Source organism: Polypterus senegalus, chromosome 1 (assembly GCF_016835505.1).
Source record: "Polypterus senegalus isolate Bchr_013 chromosome 1, ASM1683550v1, whole genome shotgun sequence".
Lineage (NCBI taxonomy): Eukaryota > Metazoa > Chordata > Cladistia > Polypteriformes > Polypteridae > Polypterus > Polypterus senegalus.
The window spans coordinates 156197556-156221958 of record NC_053154.1 but is presented as its reverse complement, the minus strand read 5'-3'; the positions used below and the strand labels follow the sequence as shown (position 1 = coordinate 156221958).

Here is a 24403-nt window from a genome sequence, read left to right as displayed (position 1 = left end):
AATTCTTCACAATCCAAGGAAAATTTTTTACTTTAGGTACTTTCAAAACTTGCTTTGATTTTATTTTGAAACAAATTATATATAAGTTATATATGAATAGGATTAGTACTTCAATGTAAAATTGATTTAATGTTATAATGTGCTATAATGTGTTTATAAATATTCCCCGCAGAGTTATACAGCATAATCCCTTTGTATTCTCTTAGATATTAGGTAAGATTCATTGAAATTATGTATATAAACACACTGTTTATATACAGTAAAACCTTAATATTATTTTAAAGATATTGAGTGTCTCCGATATCACATATGTTGCAGCCATTATGATAGACAGGACACCAGCAATAAATACGTACAATGCAAGAAAAATAGTATACAGTAAATGTGTGTACAGTGACACTAAACGTACATACATGTACTAAGTACTGTAAGTAGAAAATTAATTATGGTTACTCACCAACAATGACACGATGACTTGTCCGATAACAATGAGTTTAATTTTACAGCACAACAAAGGAGAGCATTACAGCTCTTCTAAAGGAGCCACTTCAGGCGATTGTGAAGCACTGCCGTTGTTCTTCTTCTGGCAGTCTTCAATCCAAATCCCTAAAGCAGATTCCATCCAGACTACTGCCTTATTACATCCACTTACAACTCATTTTGCACCCTGGTTAAAAGGACACTGCAGCCGTAGATCTTATATTCCTTTCCTACTTTTTAAATAAAAAGAATCGTAGTCTTCAACAAATCCAAAACGTTTACCTTTTCGGCAATCGTTAACATCTTCTGTTGGCGCTTGGGCACGGCCCCTGAAGCAGTAGCAGATCATTTTGGAGCCATAATGAAGGGCTTGACTAAGCACAAAGATAAACACAAAAGAGCACAACTCTTTACACAGCGAAACACGTTGATGCTGAATGAGCAAGACGAGACTTCCTGGTTAACACTGCATTCAGCACACAGGAACTTAACTGCGTGCTCTGATTGGTTAGCTTGTCAGTCATCCGCCAATAGCGTCCCTTGTATGAAATCAATTGGGCAAACCAACTGAGGAAGTATGTACAGGAAGTAAAAAGACACATTGTCCACAAAACCCGCGAAGCAGGCAAAAATCTGCGTTATATATTTAGTTATGCTTTAATATAAAATCCGCAATGGAGTGAAGCCGTGAAAGTCGAAGCACGATATAGCGAGGGATTACTGTATAGCAAACATTAGCATCATATCAACATAGCTTGAAATAATGGACTCATTTTTCGCTAGAAAATTTCATGATGTTTAATTCACGTAACTTGCATTACAGAGCTGGGTGTTAGACTTAACAGATCACTAAAAAAGCATTTCCTTGCTAGATCAGTTTATATTCTAAACCTATTTATTCCATTAAAAGGCTGTAAGGATCCAGAGCACAACCTGACAGTGTACAGTTGTACTTGGACACCTACAGTATATTCTTACCATAGTTGTCCAGAGGAAAGGTTGCAAAGTTAAGGGACCTTGAAAGAGACCAATAGTACTAACAGAAATAAGAATTACACTTAAAACAGTATATTAGGTTGACATAAAGCATCAATAATAGATATTACACCCCAAATTCTAAATTACGAAACACAAGTTTTATTTACAATAAGTAGCACACATGGGGGAAAAACAAACTGCTCCACAGGATGTTATTTAAATCCCTCTCATATTTGTATATACTGTATCTAAAACTTTTCTGGCAAAGCTGGCAAATTTCCCCCTTCACTTCAGCATTTTAAATCACTTTTACTCATATCCCTCCCAGCTAAATTGTTTGTGAATAAATCTGCACAAGTTAAAGAGGTTTACAGACATAAATGTTAACCTTCTCCAGTTTTAACTAAATCTCTAAGCTATTCTAGCATATAGTTTGCTAACTTTGCATTCATGAAGGTTGGCTGTATCAGAAAAATGACATACAATTGCGGTAAAATAATGTTTAATCCATCATCCCTAGTGATTCATATTCCATGTCTGACACAACGAAATTCAGCATCTGATATGCTTCCTGACTTGAAGTGGTGCAGTGTGATGCCAACATTAATAATGTTACTTCAGTATTAAAAGCCAGCATTGCAACTGGTATATGAATGCACAGAGCTTAAAACATTTGCAAAACAGCAGGAAAGTTTAAAACACAATATAATTAATAGTTTCAACATGGCAATTGAGTTTCAAATCAGTTAGCATGCAGATAGTAATACTGAAAAGAAATAAAAATAATTGCCCTGCAGACACACATGAACCTCACTTAATTTTATAGCGCCAGGCTTACAACTTTTAGTTTATGCAACATTTCATTTGTAGGATCTGCATAGAAACTTCAGTATAAAGCAGTGGTTCTCAACCTGTGGGGCGGGCCCCCCTGGGGGACGCGAAGATGTGAAAAAAAGAAAACAAGAATCAAAAATATGAAAAAAAAACAAAACAAATTAACTTAAACTACATTCTGATACTAGTACAATAAATTTAGAGTTAGATAAAAGCTGATAAAAGTTAAGTAGGTATAATAAAATATGCATCTACATTTCAAAAAATGTTAGGGGGCGCGATTAAAACTGTTATGAAAACTCGGGTTGCAAATACTTAAAGGTTGAGAAACGCTGGTATAAAGAGAAATCCTATGTACAAAGGAGCAAAATAAGTCAACTATGCATCTCACCGATTTTCTTCCACATCCGCAAAGTTTTCCTCTTAGGAAAAACATACAAATTTTACAAAAGCTTTGTAACTTATTGACGAGTTGCAGTCATCTAAGTAACTGTTTATCTATTGTTAAAAGTATAAAGGAAGTAAGTTAGGGTCTTGCTGTTTTCTTTTTTTCCTCCTTGTGCCTATTCTGTAGTGTTATGTATTAATAAATATTTTATCATATCTGAATCAATAATTGATAATAAAAAATGCATGTTGTGTACTGCAGTCGCATCATTTACAAAATGACAGCCCATGTCAGAAGATCTGATTTATAAGATCATACCTACTACGGTATTAGGCAAATACAGACATGTTTCACTAGTAGCTTATATTTAGAGTTTTATGGACACAAGGGGCCAAACCCTCTGAAACCTCCCAAAGAGTGTTGCAATATGGACAAAATGAATTATTTAACATACAGTAAACAAATGGATAGACCATATAGGCGGTTATACACATGGTTAAGGAATCGCTTGTTTTTCTTATTTTTTTCACATCGACTTTTAATCTTTGTCAGAAATTTGCACAAGAAAATGAAAATATAATTTGTTGCATTCTCTATGACTATTTTCACAATGATGTTTGCAGCAGTCTCTCCTCTATCATTTTCTAATGTGGAGATTTTCTCCCATCTGTATGCAGTGTGCATCATAGACCTCTCATTGCTCTGTTTACAGTGAATGAGTCCCTACTCCTCAGGTGTATACAGAAACAAGAAATGTATGTATATAAAGTGTGAATCTGCCCTCCTCCAAATATACAGATGCTGATTTAAAAAAATATAAAACTAAGAAAAAAGATTATTTCATCTTCTTTTTTCTAATATTTAAACTGTCTAACAAATATTTTTAATTCTGTTCTGGGGCTATCTTTGTATATTTAAGCTCTTGGGTGAACCCTGCCCTATTATCCATCCATCCATTATCCAACCTGCTATATATACTAACTTACAGGGTCTGCTGGAGCCAATCCCAGCCAACACAGGGCGCAAGGCAGAAAAGAAACCCCAGGCAGGGCACCAACCCGCCGCAGGCCCTATTATCTATTTTTGAAATATTAGATGTTTAAGAATTTATCATTTTTTTCTTATTCTCATTAAATCAGAAACACTTAAATTCTTGAAGGTTATTTTTCTATACATATACAGGTTTTTGTTTCTGTTGATAATTGTTGTACCTTGTAAAGTGAATCACTGTCTAGTTAGCTTAGGTTCTCAAAGACTTTAATTCCACTGACTTGCTTCAGTATTTAGTTATGACTTCCTAAAAACCCATCAATTACTTATCTCTGTTTGTCTGAGAAATCAATTGGCTGAAATAGTTTAGACTTTTCTGTCAGAATGCTCAAATGTTGTAGTAAATGATTTAGTAAATTTTAATCAAACCATGCATGTCTTCCAGGGTGGTAAAATTCCAATCAGATGGACATCTCCAGAGGCCATTGCTTATCGCAAATTTACTTCAGCCAGTGACGTCTGGAGCTATGGTATTGTCATGTGGGAGGTGATTTCATATGGTGAACGACCATACTGGGAAATGTCTAACCAAGATGTGAGTATAAACACTTTTTTCATTAAAGGGGAAAAAGTTTTATTTAACAGAATTTGATTCAATTAGGAGATCCATTTCAGTATAATTTCAACATAAGAATTCTGTTGAACACAGTGTCACTTTATTTTAGCTATTTATATTTGGTTTGAAATCTGTTACAAATCCATGCATTGCCATAGTGACACACATCTAAATTTAAAATACATGAATTTATCAAAAATGCTTAAGACAATAAATGTAATAAATAAATAATTAAATAATCGACAAATCGGTATATCCCAGTGAGCATAATTGCTTTATTAATGAAATTAAAGCCATATTTTATTGCCCAGACTCTACCTACAAAAGATCTGCATTCTACAATAAAACTAAAAGAAACACTGTGATGGAATCTCCCGTGTGACCAAAATTTGCTTAAACATCAAAAAAGGTTTACTGACTAAAGGATAGTGAAAATGTATTATTTACAATTATGAAGAGTAGTACTGGCCTCTATGGAATTATTTTGTATTAGGTTCACTGATAGACAGATTGACGGCATATGGGAAGCATGATTTTTGGTCAGTGAATGTGCTTGCCTGGACCCCCACTGAGAGTGAATGAAAAAAGGTAGATTCTTACATAAATGCCATTTAAATTAGCAAGGGTTAAACCACTTCTGTTATACAAATATTTGAACAAATGTGATTTCAAATTTTCAATAAATAGACTAAAAATGAAGGAAGATCATTAAAATACAATGTTAGTATTTTCAACACGAGTCATTTTTTTATTAATTGAAACTATATCCTAGATATAAACAACACTAAATAATACAATATTTATGTATGAGAAATTGCACAGTGGCACAGGGATTAGCATTAATGCATTTTAGATCCAATATCTTGGGATTTGTACCAGTTTGTCAGTGATTGTCCGTGTTTAATTTGTGCATACCTGTCAATGTATGTGTGAATTTTCTTCAGACAACCCCTGAAGACATGCAGGTTAAGGTAATTGACTATTCCAGTTTGGGCCCTTATGATATTCAGTGCAGGAGTGTTATTGAGAGGACTGGCATTCTCTGCAGGGCAGGTTTCAGCTTTGTGTTTGTTGCTGCCTGTATAGGCTTAAGCCCCCACAATAATAAATTGTTCTTCTTTACATTTAAGTATGTAAAGTGTATTGAACTATGTCCTTTGTATGAAAATGTACTATAGAAATAAATGTTATTGTAAGTGGCCCTGAGAAGTTGTATTATATGTTTGCAGGAACTAATGTAATCCCCAATGCTATCTCACAGTGCTGCGGAACTCATCTGATTTATTATGTCTTTTTCACATGCTGTGTCACAGTTTGGAATTTCACCACACAATTAATAATTTTAAATGGACCAGTTGTGAATGAGTTTGGGTGCATGTGCAGATTTGCCCTAAAATGACTGGTATTCCATCTAGGGGTTTGTTCTCTCACCTCCTTCTGTTAGGAGAGCTTTCTGACCTACACTGACCAGGAAATGAAATAAATGAGTTCTTAAAACATAACTAGAGACTGATCTTTAATAGCTGATGAAAACATTATCAGACAGACAAGACTGGTAAACTAACTGGCGACATTTTCCTTAAGGATTATAAGGAAAAGATTCTAGAAAACAAGTGGTGTAGCTGTGTATGTCCAGAATTACCAAAGTACTGCAGCTTTTGGTTTACTTCATAGAACATTTCAAACAATAATATGATTCCTGTGCAAATAATTCCACAATCCCTGCATCTTCAGTTTAAATGTTTTAGTAAAATTCAAAGCAAAACAGTTCACTCAAAAAGAGAAAATTAATATTACAAAAAAAAGAAAACTTTTTGTTTAAAGAAAGTTCTGTTTAAGGCTTAGTTATTTTGTTTTACTTCTCTCTAAGTTTGGTCATACTATCATATTACATGTAGAACAATCAGCATGGTTAGAAAACTGTATACCAATGCTCTGTTAATAAGCTAATGTATCAGTACATGTTTCTAGCAATGAAACTTTTTCCAAACTGTCTTAATTATTTTAGAGGAACAGCTTAGAAAGTCTGCAGTGGGCTGGCACCCTGCCCGGGGTTTGTTTCCTGCCTTGCGCCCTGTGTTGGCTGGGATTGGCTCCAGCAGACCCCCGTGACCCTGTAGTTAGGATATAGCGGGTTGGATAGTGGATGGATGGATGCTTAGAAAGTTCTATTAATGGGAGGTAAAAGTTTATGTCATGAGAAACAGATTCTCTATTGAAATTAGCAGTGTAAATTTAACATTAACTTTCTAAGATTGGCTGTTACATTTCTGACCCCTAATTGTTTATGCAGGAGCAGAGACAATTACTATATTTCACTTCTATAAGAACCACAGACTGTTCTTATACATAAATGTTGCTCACAAATGACTAGCAGTTTAACTTCAAAACAAGCATTTAAGAATTTCTTATTTCAATTATTAGTCATTTCTTGTAGCAGACATTGTTCACAGGTCTGATTGTTGTGATTCTATTGGCAACAAAAGTCTTGAATCAAGTGTTTTCATTTTAAATGTATTTTAGTACTGTGGTGCTGTCAATCCAAAATGTAGATTTTTATCAGGTTTATTTGAAGTTCACTTTTTAGCATCTTGTTCTTTTTGCCTGCTACAGCTACTGCTGTTAGCTCCAATCTTTGAATTGTGACATGTTTCAAAACTGCCATCCTTGCTTTCTCTATTAGGAGTGAATGCTGTTTTTGTCATCTTCATTAGTCAAGAGAAGAGATGTGATGGCGCTATATCCATCTTCACTGGCATATGCAAAATGGTGCATTTGTGCTGACTTTATGGTTCCAAACCATGCAGGTGTGATGCATCTGTTCACATTGTAGTTTGCCAGTATCTGTAAGTCCTCCATCCATATTTTCCATTTCTGAACATGTTTGATTTTAAAGGTAACTGATGATGGTGGAGCAGGTGGCGCATCAGTTGGCTGTGATAGCAAAAAGTGTTCTTTACTTTTAAATTTGTGCAAAGCTTGAGGGATACTGGTTTCTATGTGTTCCTGTTATTGCAGTTGTAATTTGTGAAGTTGATTTGATAACTGTTAATTATCTGGACTTGGTTTCATGATAGGGATTGTCTAAATTTTGCTTGTTTCATAAAGCTATATCATTGTTCGGTAACACCAAAATCTTAGATTTGGATGTAAACCACTGATTTTCTTTTTGTTATCTTTAGTCAATATCCTTCCATTCAGGGCTTCAAGTTCACCCTGTTTAACGTGAATCTCTGTTTCAAACTGCTTTGCTATCATTGGAAAATTAATAGGATCGCCTTTAAGGCTTTCAAGAGATCAGAAAGCTGATTGTGCCTTTTCTTAATGTGATTATTAAGTATATTTAATTGAACCACATTTGAGTCTGTACTCAGATCACTCCCTGTGACTTCACTTGGGCTTCATTATTTAAAACTGCTCAAGTAACTGAACATTGTTTCTAGGCAACAACTTCTCAACAGCAGCTACATCACAATTACAATGTTATGTTGGCAAAAGGAAGTTGAATTTCTTTATCCTAGGCCAACAACAAAAACAATCATCCTCGATATCTTTATTCTATCACATTCTCTTTAAATTTATATACAACGTCTTGGACTTTCAGGTACGATCATGCATAGTTCTTTTTCTTTTGTTGACAAATTCCTGAGCACAAGTATTCCAATAATAGTTCCCAGTTAAAAGTCCTTCGATGGCAGTTTTCTGAAAAAGTTTACTTCATAAAACAGTTGAGGCAATAGTGTGACGCATGTTCAAATAATTCCATAATCCATGCATCTTTATTTTGAAAGTTTTAGCAAAATTCAAAGCAAAACAGTTCACACATAAATAGAGAAAAATTGATATAGCAAAGAAAAGTTCTTGTTTAAACAACGTTCTGTTGAAGGTTTACTTATCTTGTTTCACTTCTCTCTAAGCTTGGTCACACAATCATATTACATGAAGAATGACCAACATGGTCAGAAAACCAAATGCAAATGCTCTAGTTATAATCTTTCAGTCTACGCTTCTAACAGTGAGATCATTTCCAAACTGGACTAATGAACACACTATTTTCAGGTAAAGCTAAAAGAAAGCTCTGTTTCATGTTAACTTACATGGGCTAAAAGATTATACCATAATCCAAGTAACTATGACAAACTGATATGCCATTGAAATTAGCAGACATGTGGATTTAACATTAACTTTCTAAGATTGGCTCTTTTGAGCTTTAGCTGCTGCTTGCTGGAGAAAAAAAAATTTCCATTTTTGCTGACATAGAAGAGACAGATTCAGCTGTAAAGGAAGCAGGAATCACTGCATTTCATGGAGAACAGCATTTGAGCATTAACTCCAGTGACAGCCCCTGGAGCCAGGAGGAGCTGCCACCTCAACATTTCCTCCTTGGCTTCACTTTTTTCCCATTTGGAGTAAGTAGGCTGCTTTCTCATTCCTCTTTCTTTCACTCATGCTGATGACCCTGCCTCCTGGCTTTATAGTGCTTTAAACACACAGAAGCACAATGCCCTGGTGTCACCTTTCTTTCAAACCTGACAGGTCAACATGTCAGTGCTGCCTGTGTCTGTCTGAAGATATGTTCTTAAAAGTTTGCTTAGTTCACTCCCTGAATACTCATTCCTGAAATTGCTTTCTAGGCAACACGACATACTGTACAAGGTTATTATAGTTAACGAAAACTAAAATAAAAAAAAACATTTTTGTAACTGAAATAAAATAATTAATTAAACCGAAATGAAAAACTAAAACTAAACTAAACTATTAAAGTTTAAAAACATTTTTTGTTTTTGAATGAATATTCTTGCCGTTATTCTTTAACCCTTGTAACTTTTAACTCTAAAACAGAAAGTAATCTTCCACGAGCCGCCTGCATATATTCATCCAATGTCTGTTCATGCAGCATTTGTGGTGACAGAGCAAGCTGATTACGGGTGAATAAAGCGTGTGGAATAGAAAGTGATTTACTGTGCTGCCTTTGTTTGCGCTTGTTGTATATCAAGATGTAATTCAACTGCCTGAAATTGGAATGTGCTGGTCAACAAAACCTTTATAGTATGGAAAGAAAAATCACGAGTGAGTAAAGTTTCAGTTTACTTCTCAGGTGTCTGTGTTTTGTTGACAATAATTCACCTGCCACTTCACACCGGAGAAATCCTTTCTAAAAATAAAATGACACTGATCGAGAGACAGACTATGTCATTGTACAAGATCAGCCTATTGTTACTGACCAATCACTTATGCTTAAAAAAAGTAATTTAACAATGAAGCAACACAAACCTTGTAAAATTCCTGAGCTGGCAATGTCTCTACTGAACTTCAGGTAGGTAGGAGAAAAGAGTCTCTGCCAACTGGTGGAAAACTAAACATACTAATTTATTTATTTTTATTTTATATTTATTAATTTATCTTTTTTTAGTTTATTTTTACAGCTCAAGATACCTGATATTGTAAAAATAATCCAGTAGCAGAATTATGTATTAAAATATCCCCCTTTTCAAAATAGATAGTTGATATTCTTTTTGTTCTTAACATCAGCCATATCATACATATTGTATAGCTGGGATTTTTTTTTGCTTTGCGTCAAAATCTACTCGGGTAGGCTCCAGATTTCCTGCGATCCTGCTGTGGGTAAACAGGTTTACTGTCCTTATAATGGGCTATTCAAACCTCATTGCGCCTAATATTGACACTAAATGTTGTTTTTATTGGTTTCCCTCAAAACACAGCTAAGTGGGTTCTGCACACTGATTATAGCCAGAGATCCTAAGCCCCGATGATTTTCATGATCACACCTGTCAGAACACAGTAGAATCTAGTTTCTTATTTTTGATATCTTTTCAGGCCTGCAGGTAGCAAAATTCTGTCTATAAATTGTATGTGCCTGAGATGGAATCAGCAATCAATATGGCTGATAGAAAATAACCCAGTATAGGAGATTTTTAATGCAATTTTGAAGGCATTCATTATAAGCACATTGTCTTTGAGCGAGATGTATTGTGTGCTGTAGATATTTAGAAAACAAAAACCCTCAAACTTTAAAATTCACCTAAATTTATTACAAATTGGCCCATTCTGGGCAAGAAAAAGAAAAGATGAAAAGTGTCAACAGTCAGCACACGTTTGTTCAGCAGAGATGACAGAAATATTTTAAAAATGATAAAATTGTATACATTTATTAATATTCAGTCTCTGTTTTTGATTATGTTTGTTTTTATCAAACCAAAACAAAACCAGATAGTAAACTATGTAGTGTAGTAAGCTTCCACCAACATCAAAGGGACTGGACCGCATTTCTGCCCAGCCAATCAGAATCTCGAACTGTTTTGTTGTGTAGTTGGTGTGACAACGTGCTGTACCAGTGCACGGTCCCCAAACTGACCTGACCTGGAAAATTACCTGTATATTCTTTTATGATTTAAGAAAGGTACTGTTGCACAATATGAATATGTTTCACACGTGTTCAAAACAGAATCCTGACAAAAGTTTATGTATTTGAAGTCATCATCATATCTTATCACGCCACAGCCGTATCCAGGTAAGAGTGGCATCATTAGCATCCTTAAGATCTTCATCGGTACATGTAGGGCCTCAGGAACATTCATGGAGAATGTGGTCCATTGTTTGGGTGGGCTCACCACAGGGACATTCAGCGCTTGTTGTGAGGCCCGATCTAAATAGGTTGTCCCTTGCTTTGCCCACCTTTGACCTAGCTCTGTTAAATGCGACCCAGTCTTTCCTAGAGAGGGATGTTCCATTGGGTAGATGCTCTTGAGGTGTAGGAAGAGCTTCATTGGGAGGGCTACAGTCAGTCTCTCGCCACCTGGTAAAAGGATATATTTGAAGTAAACGAATTTTGTTGATGACATCTCTTTTTACTAAGTAGCCTAGTGTCAGAGACAAGACATTATTTAATATGTTAATATTACTGTTTTCTGTTTCACTGGCTGTATGGCGTGTGTGGCAGCTGTATATTTTTATTCTTTATAAGCCATCACTTATCCCTACATTAATCTTTTTTAGGTAATAAAAGCAATAGATGAAGGCTATCGATTGCCTGCACCAATGGACTGCCCAATTGTTCTACACCAATTAATGCTAGACTGCTGGGAGAAGAGTCGAAGTGACAGGCCCAAATTTGGCCAGATTGTCAACACCCTGGACAAACTAATCCGCAACCCAAGCAGCCTGAAGCAATTAGCCAACAGTTCAGTCTGGTAAGACACTCCAGTCTATAAGCACGTTTTTCTATCACTGTTCCCAATTACATACTGAGTGAACAAATATTTTTACTTAAGACATTCATGAATTGCAATGTGAAACAGATGTGAATATTTTTTCATTAACTTATTTGCGAATTTTTAAAACAGATGTTTTTGAGGTTACATATTGGCTGATAAGGGTGGCACGATGGTGCAGTGGTAACGATGCTGTCTCTTAGTTAGGAGACCTGGGTTTCGCTTCCCGGGTCCTCCCTACATGGAGTTTGCATGTTCTCCCCGTGTCTGCGTGGGTTTCCTCCCACAGTCCAAAGGCATGCAGGTTAGGTGCATTGGCAATTCTAAATTGTCCCTATTGTGTGCTTGGTGTGTGTGCCCTGTGGTGAGCTGGCACCCTGTCTGGGGTTTGTTTCCTGCCTTGTGCCCTGTGTTGGCTGGGATTGGCTCCAGCAGATCCCCATGACCCTGTAGTTAGGTTATAGCGGGTTGGATAATGGATGGATGGATAATGGCTGATGTGGTGTGAACATTTCTTTGTTTGGAGGAGAACCTTGAGGCTAATGTAAAAGGTGAAAGAGTGCATTCACAGTTAATCCAGTCTTTTTTTGTGAAATATTTTAATGCATTTTAATGGGCAATACTTCCTTCCTTGATTATTTAGAATGTTTCCAAAGAAATTAACACTAGAATTCTTGAAGCCTATGAAAAAACTCTTAATTCCGTTCCACCTTAAATCCCTTCGCACCTATCTGTCAACATCTTTTGTGTTCTAAATATATGTTGATCAGCACAAGCAGTAAGTAGCCTTCTATCCCAACCCCCTCACCCACCACCACAGCTCAATTTGCAAAGAAGGTGCTCAGTGTTTATCTTGAAGTAATTTTAGAGGGTAAATAATATATCATCATTTGGAATACATACAATTTCATGTGTTTTTCGTGTCTACAACAATCTATTTAAACACATTGTTAAAACAAACGTTTTTCATGTTTTACTAATAAATGATAAATATAGTCATGAAAGGTATAATGTGTGAAGCCTGAAGTTCAAATATCAAATAAACACTTTCACAAAAGGTACAATTATAACAAAACCAGTGCGCTTTTATTCAAGAATTTAACTAAATAAAACAAAAGCGGGTTAGGGTAGGCTATTGATATGACACTTTCCGTAGGAGTGGTAAAAGCTGCTGACTCATAATCAAGAGGTCATTGGTTCAATCCAGGCTGCCTCCCAAATTTACCATTTTGAGTAGTGAACTGCATTGTTAAAATTATACAGTTAAACATACATTTGAGTGCGTCTGTAACAGCCGGTGTAAATCTATAGTGCGCGTAAAAGTTAGTGTTTTTTTTTTCTTTAAGTTTTATTCTCTCAGTCACGTTCACGCAAACCTGTTTTATTATACCACCTCTTTATTTGAAAACAGTGTCAGATCTTGTGTGTAAATGAGACTGGGACTGAGAAAACTGTGGACGTGGGTGTGAGTGATGTGCATGATTGTGGATGTGAATTTTTTTTAATTCAATTTAATTCTCAAGTGTTCCTGCTGATGCTAAATTAGTATGCACCTTCTGGTCCATGATGCCAAAGCCGCACTGACAAAAAAGAGATACATAGGTATTTATGACATTTGGAATAATTCATTTTATGACCTTCAGAAAACATTGTTGCACTAATGCAACATTATATTTATTCCATACCTTCATGAGGTTGTAGTCAGTGACCTTGTGTTTGTGTTGGTAATGTTGATTCAATTAAATATGTCCTTGTTGACATTGTTGCTGGTATAGTTAACTAAGGTAGTTAATTAGCTAGCTCTAATTTCAATAGAGTACAATATTTAAAGGTCTTTTGACCTGAGGGACATAGTGGTTGCATTTGCTGTAGCCAACACCCTCAAACAGTGATTTTGAAAGTGACAGTAATACCTCTACTAGCCAAAAAAAAACATTTGGCTGGTAGTGCACGTACCGCATTTACGCGTGTACCACGCGCACATTTTTTCCTGAAAATTAGCATTAGAAAATCAGATGTGTGTCATTCACGAGAAAATGTAATTCTGTAATGTTTACTTCTTCTGCTTGGGCTCGCTCGCTCTCTCTCTGTCTTGCTCGCGCACTCGCGCTCTCTCGCGCACTAGCGCTCCCTCTCTCTCTCTCTCTCTCTCGCTCGCTTGCGCACTCATGCTCTCTCTTTCTCGCTTGGTTGCTCGCGCACTCGCTCTGTCTCTCTCGCTCGCGCACTCGCACTCTCTCTCTCTCGCTTGCTCACTCTCTCTCTCTCTCGCTTGTGCTCTCACGCTCTCTCTAAATGCTTCCTATACAATCACAACGTGCGTTGTACACGGGGCAAAATGATTTCCCCGATTTTCTGTGTAAAAATTAGGGTGCACGTCATACACGAGGACGCAGGATAAATGAGTAAATACGGTAATTAATTATTGATTTTGTAATTTAAGAACAATGTAGAATTTAGGTTTTTACCTTAAGATAATGCAATTTTCATGTAAGTATATGACAAAAAGAAAAAAATATGTAAGTTCTCTGTTCTTTGTTTGTTCTGGATCTTTTTCTCATCTAATATTAGGGTTGGAATGAAGCTCTAATAACATTCATTGTAATAAGTATGCAGTGATGCAGAAATTCAGACAGGGCTCAAGTATGCATTATGCTATAAACAAAAAAATGCAACAGTATTACCGAAGACTTTGTATAAAGCTCACAGACTGTTAATTTTGTTGTCTCAGCACGCATTCTTTAATTTACACTGAAAAATGGCATACATTCTCCTCCAGATTAATTCTGCATTAAAATTTGTTTTTTTCATAGGCAAGACCCCACAACTCCAGACTTTCCTGTGAATACAGTGGAAGACTGGCTAAATGCTGTTAAGATGGGACAATACAAAGACATCTTCATTGCTGCTGGATACATTACATTGGATTCAGTAATGTACCTAAGCGCCAGGTAGGCAACGCACAAGGTGCATTGACTTCGTAGAGTACAATACAGTGTTACATATTCATGACTGTATCTTAGTTTAAAATGTGGCTCTTGCTGTTGTAAGATTTATGAAAAAAGTATAAACACTGAAAAACTGCAAACACTCCTGTAGCTGTGATTGATAAAGGTTTTCAAATGGCTTAAAAATAGTTCATGTCGTTCTGTTCTTTCTGCCTTAAGATCCTTCAGTGGCAGCTTTCTGAAATTGTAACAAAGGTTTTCAAATGGATCAAAACAGTTCAAATGCAGTTACCAGACAGACATTCCAGCACTAGTGTGACTTGTACAAAAATAATCTACAGTTCAAGTATCTTCATTTTAAAGATTTTAGTGAAATTCAAAGAAAACAGTTCATGCAAAAATAGAGAAAAAAGTTGATAATACACACAAAAAAGAAAGGGAGAAAGGGAAACTTATGATATTCTGCTTAAATATCTAGGTTACGTTCCTTAGGGTTTATATGTATTGTTCTATGTATCGGCCAGTCAGAAAACTATATGACCTTAATATCTGACTGTCTGCCCTTTTATTTTTCTTTTCCGCTGTGTAACTTCAAGCTGTGGGCTATTCTACTGTCACACAGACTTAAGATTATGAATATTCCAGTTTCTATAACTTAATAGGGGGTTAAACTGAATCTTCCATTATCTATGTTAAGATATATTCAAGATCAATCTAAGCAGGGAGAGAGAGAGAGGTTGAGAGCATGCACTGATGCAGCATGTTGCCGCATCCACCACACAACAAGCAGACTAAGGAGAATTTACCATTAATGTTAACTTAAAAGAATTTGGCTCTTACAAATCCTTAGGTCTTCACTATGGAGTATTAGTGTTGTTAAGTATGCCTAAAATCAAATTGCAATACATGCATTTGAAATATAAACAAAACCAAAATTTCAGCATTTTAACATCTATTTTAAAATGAACATAGTTTGGATAGATTATAAATAAATTAGAATGGTCTCCTTGTGATCACAAGTTCCTTCTAAGGATTTTGATTTCCATCTATGGTAAAAATATTTGTTATTCAGTTTAATGATGACTCTGGTTTGGAGTGTATTATAAGAAGTTATGTCCATACAGTGTTGGTACTTGCTTTGCCCAGTTTCTCAAAACCATGTTCTGAAAAAAAGCATATGGGCTCAGGAAAACAGGATGATTATGATTGCTCTTTTTCTAGTGTGGAGATCTCCACGAGCTAATCTGTGTAGATTGGAATTTTAATTTCCTTTTCCTTATTTGACCGCAGACTGCAGATTATAGTTATCATTTGCGTATAATAAGATGACACTCCATATGACAAATTAATGTTTGTTCTGTCTGGCCTTTTTGTTATGGTTTGTTCATCTTTATGTACAGTGTGCCAATCTGTATTTGTGCCTTTTGCTCAAATTACATTCATTTTTTTTCTATTTCATTAAGCAGCTGTAAAAAGCACAACTCCTGCAACAACTGTTGACTCTAGAACAGTAAAAGAGGCACAAGATTCAATGTGCTAGAGCATCTCTAATTTACATACTAGAACATACTTCTATCAAATATCTGTTCCTGATCAAACAAGTTAGATGAAGTGCTTCATTGCTATGAGTTCTCTTTGTACAGAAACATAGCTGAACTGATCTGTGCTAGATCTGATGACAGAACTATCAGGTTTTCACTGCTATAAGCTGAATAGTTATATGATAGCTCAGAGGTATGCTTTAAAATGATATTGAAGAGAAATATGGACAACATCCTCAATTCCTTAAGGATATTCAAAACACTGCCTACATTGGGTTTGTCGTGAGGACACAGGTATGATTTGATTTGCTGGCCTGTTCAGAGATTGTTGTGAAAGCTTTCTGTCACAGATCATTCATGGGGATGAATTATTATCATTTTGAACCAGAGGCCAAAAGACATTCAGTGGAATGGCTTCATCTGTTTTGACTTTGAAAGAAGTAGTTACATTTTTATTAGGGGAAGCCATGACCACTGATTTTCAAATGCAGAAAGGGCAACTTGGTCAAACTGTCAGACACATTCAAATTACCCATTACTCATTACTCATTACCAGTTGCACAAGTGTTTAAGTAGAGTTTCACCTAATAAAATGGTGTGGAAATCTATTTAATTATTTTGCTCAAAGTGATTATATAGAGGATATTGTTTAAAAAAAAAAATGTAAGTTGTTTACAGTATAAAAGAAAGGAATACTTTTCTACAGGTCTTTTACTGAAAGTGATTTACCTTCCTATAACAATATCTCTGTCAATACTAATAATGACAGACAAGAATAGTGAGTACTGTTTCTAATACAGAAGAATGCCATCTCACCAAGGATTTACGTTAATCTTTCTGTATGAAATATTAAGCTCCAAAAATCTGCATCTGACCCATGTCACACTTTCTGTTTACTGGTTCCCTCTTGTACATTGTGCCTGTACATGTGCAGTGCCGCTCCTTATTCAGGAAAAGATCCCAACTGTCCCACAGGAGAAGCCTTTCTAAGACTAAGGTCTTAAAGCTTATGTAGCAATTTCAGGATAAAGGCAGAACCATAATAACAGCTGCGTAAAGTGCGACAGGAGCTTCCACCTGCAGCTAAAGTCACTTCAGTACACATGTACTTTGTTAGCATGCCCATGTCCATCAAACACAGAAATCTCTGCAGTCTGCTTGTGACTTATGACATTGTTGAAAGATAAGTAAATAAATCAAGGTAAATAACATTCGATCTGGCTTTTATATAAGTAACATATGAATGTTTTTTATATAAAGACCGTCACAGAACACAATCACAAGCAAGATTTTGCATGATACCTTGGCTAGCTTTATAAGCCCTGCTGTTTCATTGAAGGACATGCATGTAGCAGATTCACTGGCAGGATGACGCCCAACTTCTTGTTGCATCCAAACGGTGCCATCTTTCGCCTTTACGCCTGGTGCAGCTGCGTTGTTCTTATGTGTGAGTGGACTTTTCTTGCGGGCAGGGCTTCTGTTCTTTTTCTCTGATGTAGAACCCTCATCCTCATCAGAGTTCACCTCTGTTATTGCAAGTCTTTTTTTGAAAACCAACAGTGTCAGATCAGGGGGAGAGTGAACATGACTGAGAGAATAAAAGTTAATAATAAAACAAAACTAACTTTTGCAAGTACCATAAATTTACACCAGCTATTACAGAGTAAAAAAAAAATAAAATGTTTGTTTATTTTATAATAGTAATAATAATAGCCACTCACTACTCAAAACAGTTGAATGCATGAAAGACCTGGAATCGAACCTGCCAAGTCTCAACGTGGGGACAGCAGTTCTTACCTCTACACCAGCCAAATATATGGGTGTGTGTGTCTTATCCTATCCCAATTTCTTTTACTTTGGTTAAATTCTTGTTTTGTTACATGTGTCTTTTGTGAAAGTGTTTATTTGATATCTGGACTTCACTCTTCACACATTATACACTTCACATCAGCATTTTGCCAATTATTAGTAGAACATGAAGAAAGTTTCTGTTCTAGTTATTTCTTGCCTCGCATTTCCTGTCATCCTATATTTTACACAGATTTTTGTGGACACGGAACACAAATGTAATGTATGTGTTCCAAGTAAGGATATATTATTTACCCTATACAATTCAGGGCACCTCACACCCAGATAAATAGACTTGAGCTGGGTGAACTATGTGTATGACTAAAACTGTGTTGTTGGGGGGTGGGATAACAAGCTCCCTGCTGCTTGTGCTGCTTGACTCATTTGCAAAACAAAACACGCTGACGAAGAGGTGTGAAGGAATGTTGGCCCGGGATTACTAGTTTTTTCTTAGGCTTCAGGAATTCTACTGTTAACTTAAGCAGTATCATTAAGGTAATAAATAAGGAAAATGTTACAAAACACAAGCCATGAGAAAAAATCCCCTGTATTACATGATTTTTAATTGAATTTTAATTAAATATTGGAATACTTCGCTAGTTAAAAATTTGAAACTTCCAAATTACGATATGATTTTAAAGTGGTAGGTACACACACATTTTTTTCAGTATCATAATGATTTAAAATATTTCCTGTTTATATCAAATAAAATGAAAGACAAGTTATTTCACAGAGAGCTTAATATTGATTAAGATGTATTTCAACATAGTGTTGCACACTGAAATGAGTGTGTCCTGATGCTCATTGGCTTTTCGTAAAAGATGGTGAATCTTACAAACATTCTGTCATTTTATGCTTTTTTTTTAAATAGGTGGTGAAATCTGTCAGTATATTCTGAATAAATACTTACAGCAGGTGTTTCATTATTCAGTGAAAATCATTCTGTAAAACTGTGATAAAAACGTTTGAATAAAACTATTACTAAAAAAAACCTTGCCTGCGCTGCCTATTCCCAGCTAAATATTGATATGGTATTTATTATTTTGTCTATACAAAGAGTAAAATTACATGTAGCCTTACTATCACTATGTAATTTTTTGTTTTGTTTGTATTTTTTGCTTGCAGTGAATTGGATAAGATTGGCATCACCTTAGCTGGCCATCAGAAGAAAATCCTTTCAAGTATACAGAGCCTCCAAACACAAGGACCACACCTCCAAGTATAACATTACCCAGCAACACATTATGAGTTCATTATGATGTTTTGTTGCTCCTAGCTTAAAGCTTCACTGTACAGATTGGTCTGGATAGAACTTGTGCTTAGAACTTTGGCTTCCATGTACTAAACAAAAAAAGAGGAAAAAAGGAGTGAAAATGCTGATCTATATTAGGTCTTGATGATAGTTGTGATGGAATTACTCAAACATGTCACTCTTAATGAAGTTATTATATCATGAAGTTGCAACAGACTACCTTTAACTGCTTTTGGAGGATTAGTATTTTCACCATTTTTCAATCTGCTGAATACATTCAGGTGAATCATCATCTCTGCTCAAGAGAAGCCTACACAACTCATCTAAATGTCCTGCTTTGACACCTAAATACAGTACTGCCTCACCTTCGGTCCCACTTCAGAAAGCGCCAAGACATGGAAGTGTTCAATTGAATGTCCCACAAGATGACAATAACTGTTTGTTGGATCACTGGCATTTTCTGCTAGTAAAGAAAATGTAAATTCAGATATCCACCTACTTGCTAGTCTTTGGTTGGTATTCAATGTTGGCTTTACAGAATGCAGCCACCAGATGACTTTTGGTATTATTTGCTCAGATGTGAAAGGTGTTTTCATTTTAATAGAATAAAGTTAGTCTTTAATTATTAGAGAAATGAACAGAAAGACCTATGTATTGTGCTTTCAGATAATGTTAAAGTTCTATATTGCTGCACAAAATCTAACAACAGAACCATTAAAAAAAACTTGTCTTTCACATTTATATTCTAAATCATGCAATAAGTTTAAATACCATTAATTTACTGTTCAGTTATTCAAACATACAAATGTCTCCCAGGCTCATTAACATTCACCTAAACTGGAAGTGATTGTTACTGTTTTATATGTTATTACATTCCACACATTATTAATGTATATGTAAAAAGTTTATGTGCAATTCCCCGCAGGTTTTTTTTTAGCACTTTGAAATTCATATTTTATTAACATGCTAATGCATCAATCGAGCCATACACTGTTTTCAAATCAGTTTCTAAGATATTTATTCCATCTAATTAAAAAAATAACGAATGGCAAACTATATGCTACTTTTTCTCATACTTGTATACACCTTATAGAAACTGTACATTCTGTATGAGTGCTGACACTGGTATGCAAAGCAAAAGATGAAGCATTTATTTTCTGGGAAGTGACTTTACACACAATTCAACATCGGTTTGATTGATACATAGTGCTTAGTCTACAGAGTACAAATATATAGTAACTGCTTTTTCTTTTAATTAAAACTATATATCAAGTAAATGTAGGTTTGCTGAGTTTTCCAAAGTACCTTTTAACATGTGCAGAGACTGAAAGTATATTTTTTTTTATTAAACTTCTTCTGGGTTTTTACAAATATCGGGAGTAATGCACAGGACAAAATTCCACTCGTAGCGAATTACATACAGTAGGTTGGGTTGGGCTTTTGTATTGACTTCCACTTTAAATTACCTTTCTGTTTGCTAGTTTCTACACTTTCTAGGGCCAATGATTCTGTTTCAGTTCTGAATTAGAGCACAGTTCCTGTTTTCAAGTAGTATCTTTGCCTAATTAGATTTGCTTTTCTGTATATGTATATATATATAATATATACAGTATATATACTGTATATAAAATATCAACTGTGGATCCGCAGTTATATAATTTAACAATATTTGCATTATTGTTGTCTTGCCGTGTCTTGTCTACCAAGATCAATTAGCAGATTTATAACCTTTATGAAAATATAAGAAAAAAAACAAAACTGCAACACAGTTGAAAACTGCTTTAGGAGTCCTTGTCCGGTTTCAAGGCTGGAAACTAGGTGGAATTCATATGTTCTTTCCATTCTTGCATTGATATTTCCCTGAGTTTTCCAGTTTCCCCCCATATCCCAAGATAGACGGGTAATTCCACATTGGTGGTGTTCAGTTAAGTGTATCCTACAATGGACAGGGTTCTCATTTAGCGCTGATTTCTGCCGTATTCCAGAAGTTGCACAAATGAAATGGACTTTAGCAGTGAACAGTCTAAAAAAATGAAAGGCATGAAAATGTACATATTTTGCAATGAATGTCCAATTAAAAAGTGCATCTGATTTAGAATATAGATATTTTAGTCATTGTTTGACTTTAATCCTTTTATAATAGCAAGGTCACACCCACTACTTTGCAATCCTTAAAAGTCATTTCCCTTTTAAAGTATTAAGTAATCTGACCAAAATCAAGTAAAATACAAATGATTCTGTGATTTCAAAACCAATATTATCTTTTAGTCATATAATGGAGTAAATGACTATTTCAAGTTATGTTAAATGCATAAAAAGGAACAAAGACAGCACACACTGTTTTGAAAATTTCACACCTGCATTGCTTTCCAGACCCATGTTTAACCAGCCCAAACAGAGCAGAAGCATAATGGCCCCCAAATGAATTCTTATTAAATGTATATTTGTTGCACAGAATTATATCAGAGGTTGGCACATTCATACTACAGCCCCAGAGTCCTGTGTTAAGATCCAAGCCCAGGTACTATAGTTGCAGTGCTTGCACACTCTCCCTGTATCTGCGAGCCTATTTCAGCTACATGCTGCATCCTAATGCCAAGAAAGCTAGTTTGATGGCGAGTAAATAACCCTGGTGTAATTATGGGTGTGTGTATGAGTATGCCCTATCCAAAGGTTTTTTCTGCCTTGTAGTCCATACCACTGTGGTAATCCCTGGCCCTCCCATAACTCTATGCTAGATAAAGAGAGTTCAGAACATATATGTGTGAATTAACATGCTCAACAGTTAACTTCAGATTGTACTGACACTTATAACATTTACTGTCAATGTACAGATTCCTGTAGTACATAATTGTGCCTTTATTTAAACAATATGGCTAACTGGCTATAAAGCCTAAATATTTATGTTCATATCTCTACATGCAGTTGCTATCCACAATAAACCAATTATAAAACAGGTTGGTATAAAAACCATGAATCTTGTTATCTGCCTGAGTTAATTAACTTCATTAGATCATGAAATAAGAAGCATTAGGAAAAGGCCTAAACTTTGTATAAAAAGAAAAAGAAAAAACAAATGTATTTTAATCAGTACAAGATGTCTGAACAATTTAAATTCTGTTTATTTTTGTGTGATGCACTTCACTGGATGAAAGCTCAGAGCACTGTAACAAACTGAAAGACTCAATACATTTACTCATCTAACAATATACCTATATGCAACATCTATACAATTCAGAAAATTTCAATACAGAATTAAAAGTCTCAAAGTCTGTGTATCTGTGAACAGAATTTACAGAATGTCAGTTTCCAGTTAGCTTAAATGCACAACGAGTTGATCTAGCAGGTTAAGAATATTTAGGCTGTCCAGGCTTGGCAAGTTGGTTCTGATGTGTAAAAAATTTAATTCTAAATAGTCTATTTATAATAAACTCTGAAATTAGAAACATCAACTGATGTTCTTGTCAAACCAAGTGGCAGTCTGCAATGTACAGTAAATTAATTTAACAATGCTGTTTTACGTCTTTCACTCTTGTATCTACTCGGGTGTGTCAGAAAATCTCCCTAGATAAGGTTTATTGAAGAATTTTTAAGGCATTGAAAATCACAGTATAAAGTGACAACCCAATGGCCACAACATTCTAGCACATGATAAATAGCTGAAAACACAGCATGGATGAAGTACTCACTTTCTACATTGTGCTTTCACGAAGTTACTTTTGTACTGAGGCAGTTGCAGAAGATTTAAAAAAGATGTATAAACAGTATCTGAAAAAGTGGTACAAAAATGACTTGGAAAATGAAAGTTCATGTTCATGTTTTACAACGCATGATATGCTCAGTTTATTTTCTAGGTGCTTCTGTATATCTGAAACAAACAGAGTGCTGTCTTTTATAGGCCTGACAGCACTGTGATATCAATAAACTAAACAATGGTTGTACAATATTGTAAAAATGTACAGTGTTATGATTTATTTTCAATCATGAACTTTAATTTGAAAAAAGTATGCTAAATAAAAAGAATGACCACTACCACCAAGTGAAATGTGAAAACAGTGCAATACAGATGTTGCAAATTTGTAAAGTATGTATGTGTTCTTTTGTTGCTTGCTTATTTTAGTCTTGATATTACAAGTATGTATGCATATCTTAGCACATCACATCACCCACAACCAAATAACCAGACAAGCTGCTGTTGAAAGGTACAGCTCAGCAATTTCCTTCATTAGATGTCTGGTCTTGTGATAGTCATCAGAGAGACACGAGCTGGAACTGATGTAAGATTTATTCCATCTCTTCTGATGTGGACCACCCTGTATGCCACAGGAAATTAAGCTCATAGTAAAATGAATATAACTCTGTCACTGCTTGTCCTCATAAACATAGTTGATTATGACCCCCATGACAGTGTAATTTAAGTAAAAACATTAGTTATCTACACAAAAGGCCATTTTCCTGGTTATTATAATATTATGTTAGATCAGGGTGCCCATACTTTTTCAGCTTGCGAGCTACTTTTAAAATAAGCAGATCAAAATTATCTACCTACATTAAAAACGCTATAAATATATATATATATATATATATATATATATATATATATATATATATATATATATATATATATATGTACACACATATATGCAGCTGGAGATCCACAAAGTAAGAAAATGAATCACATATCATAAAGTAGTTTTTATTCCTGAGCTTTCAACACCTGCCAGGGGTCTTTATCACCGGATAATGCTTAGAATTCCCCAGATGAAGACCCCTGGCAGGGGTTGAAAGCTCAGGAATAAAAACTAATTTATGATACGTGATTCATTTTCTTCCTTTGTGGATCTCCAGCTGCAAATATGCAAACCGTATCACAGACCTTTTCTCCCATATATATATATATATACACACATACTCTGAGTATCAGAGGTGGGTAGTAATGAGTTACATTTACTCTGTTACATTTACTTGAGTAGCTTTTTTTAAAAATTGTACTTCTAAGAGTAGTTTTACCGCACCATAATTTTTACTTTTACTTGACTACAATGCTACTCTTACTCCACTAAATTGGGCAACACTCGAATCGTTACTTTTTTTTCCATTAGATAAAGTCTGACAGACAATTTTCAATAGGCTCTGTAGAGTATGCTGTCAAGTTGCGCACACACCATTGCGTCTCAACTTCGATTTTAGTTCCCTCTCCTTTCTCTTTCTAAGAGCGCTTTTTGGAAGGAAGTCAGTTTCATAGTTTTTATGAACAGTTCAAAAGTGCCTTTCCACATTTTCCTTCTTTGGAATA

General features: G+C 35.2%; 1 protein-coding gene across 1 annotated transcript in view; it reads left to right on the top strand.

Moving 5' to 3' along the window:
• LOC120533809 (ephrin type-A receptor 3-like) overlaps positions 1-23612 on the top strand; it is a 486863-nt gene extending 463251 nt beyond the window's left edge. Inside the window, exons 14-17 of the mRNA XM_039760793.1 lie at positions 4116-4265; positions 11304-11497; positions 14332-14469; positions 18981-23612. Of these exons, the coding sequence (XP_039616727.1) occupies positions 4116-4265; positions 11304-11497; positions 14332-14469; positions 18981-19080 (582 nt within the window). The 3' untranslated portion in view covers positions 19081-23612. The remainder of the gene's footprint in view (positions 1-4115; positions 4266-11303; positions 11498-14331; positions 14470-18980) is intronic.
• Positions 23613-24403: the final 791 nt, after the last annotated feature.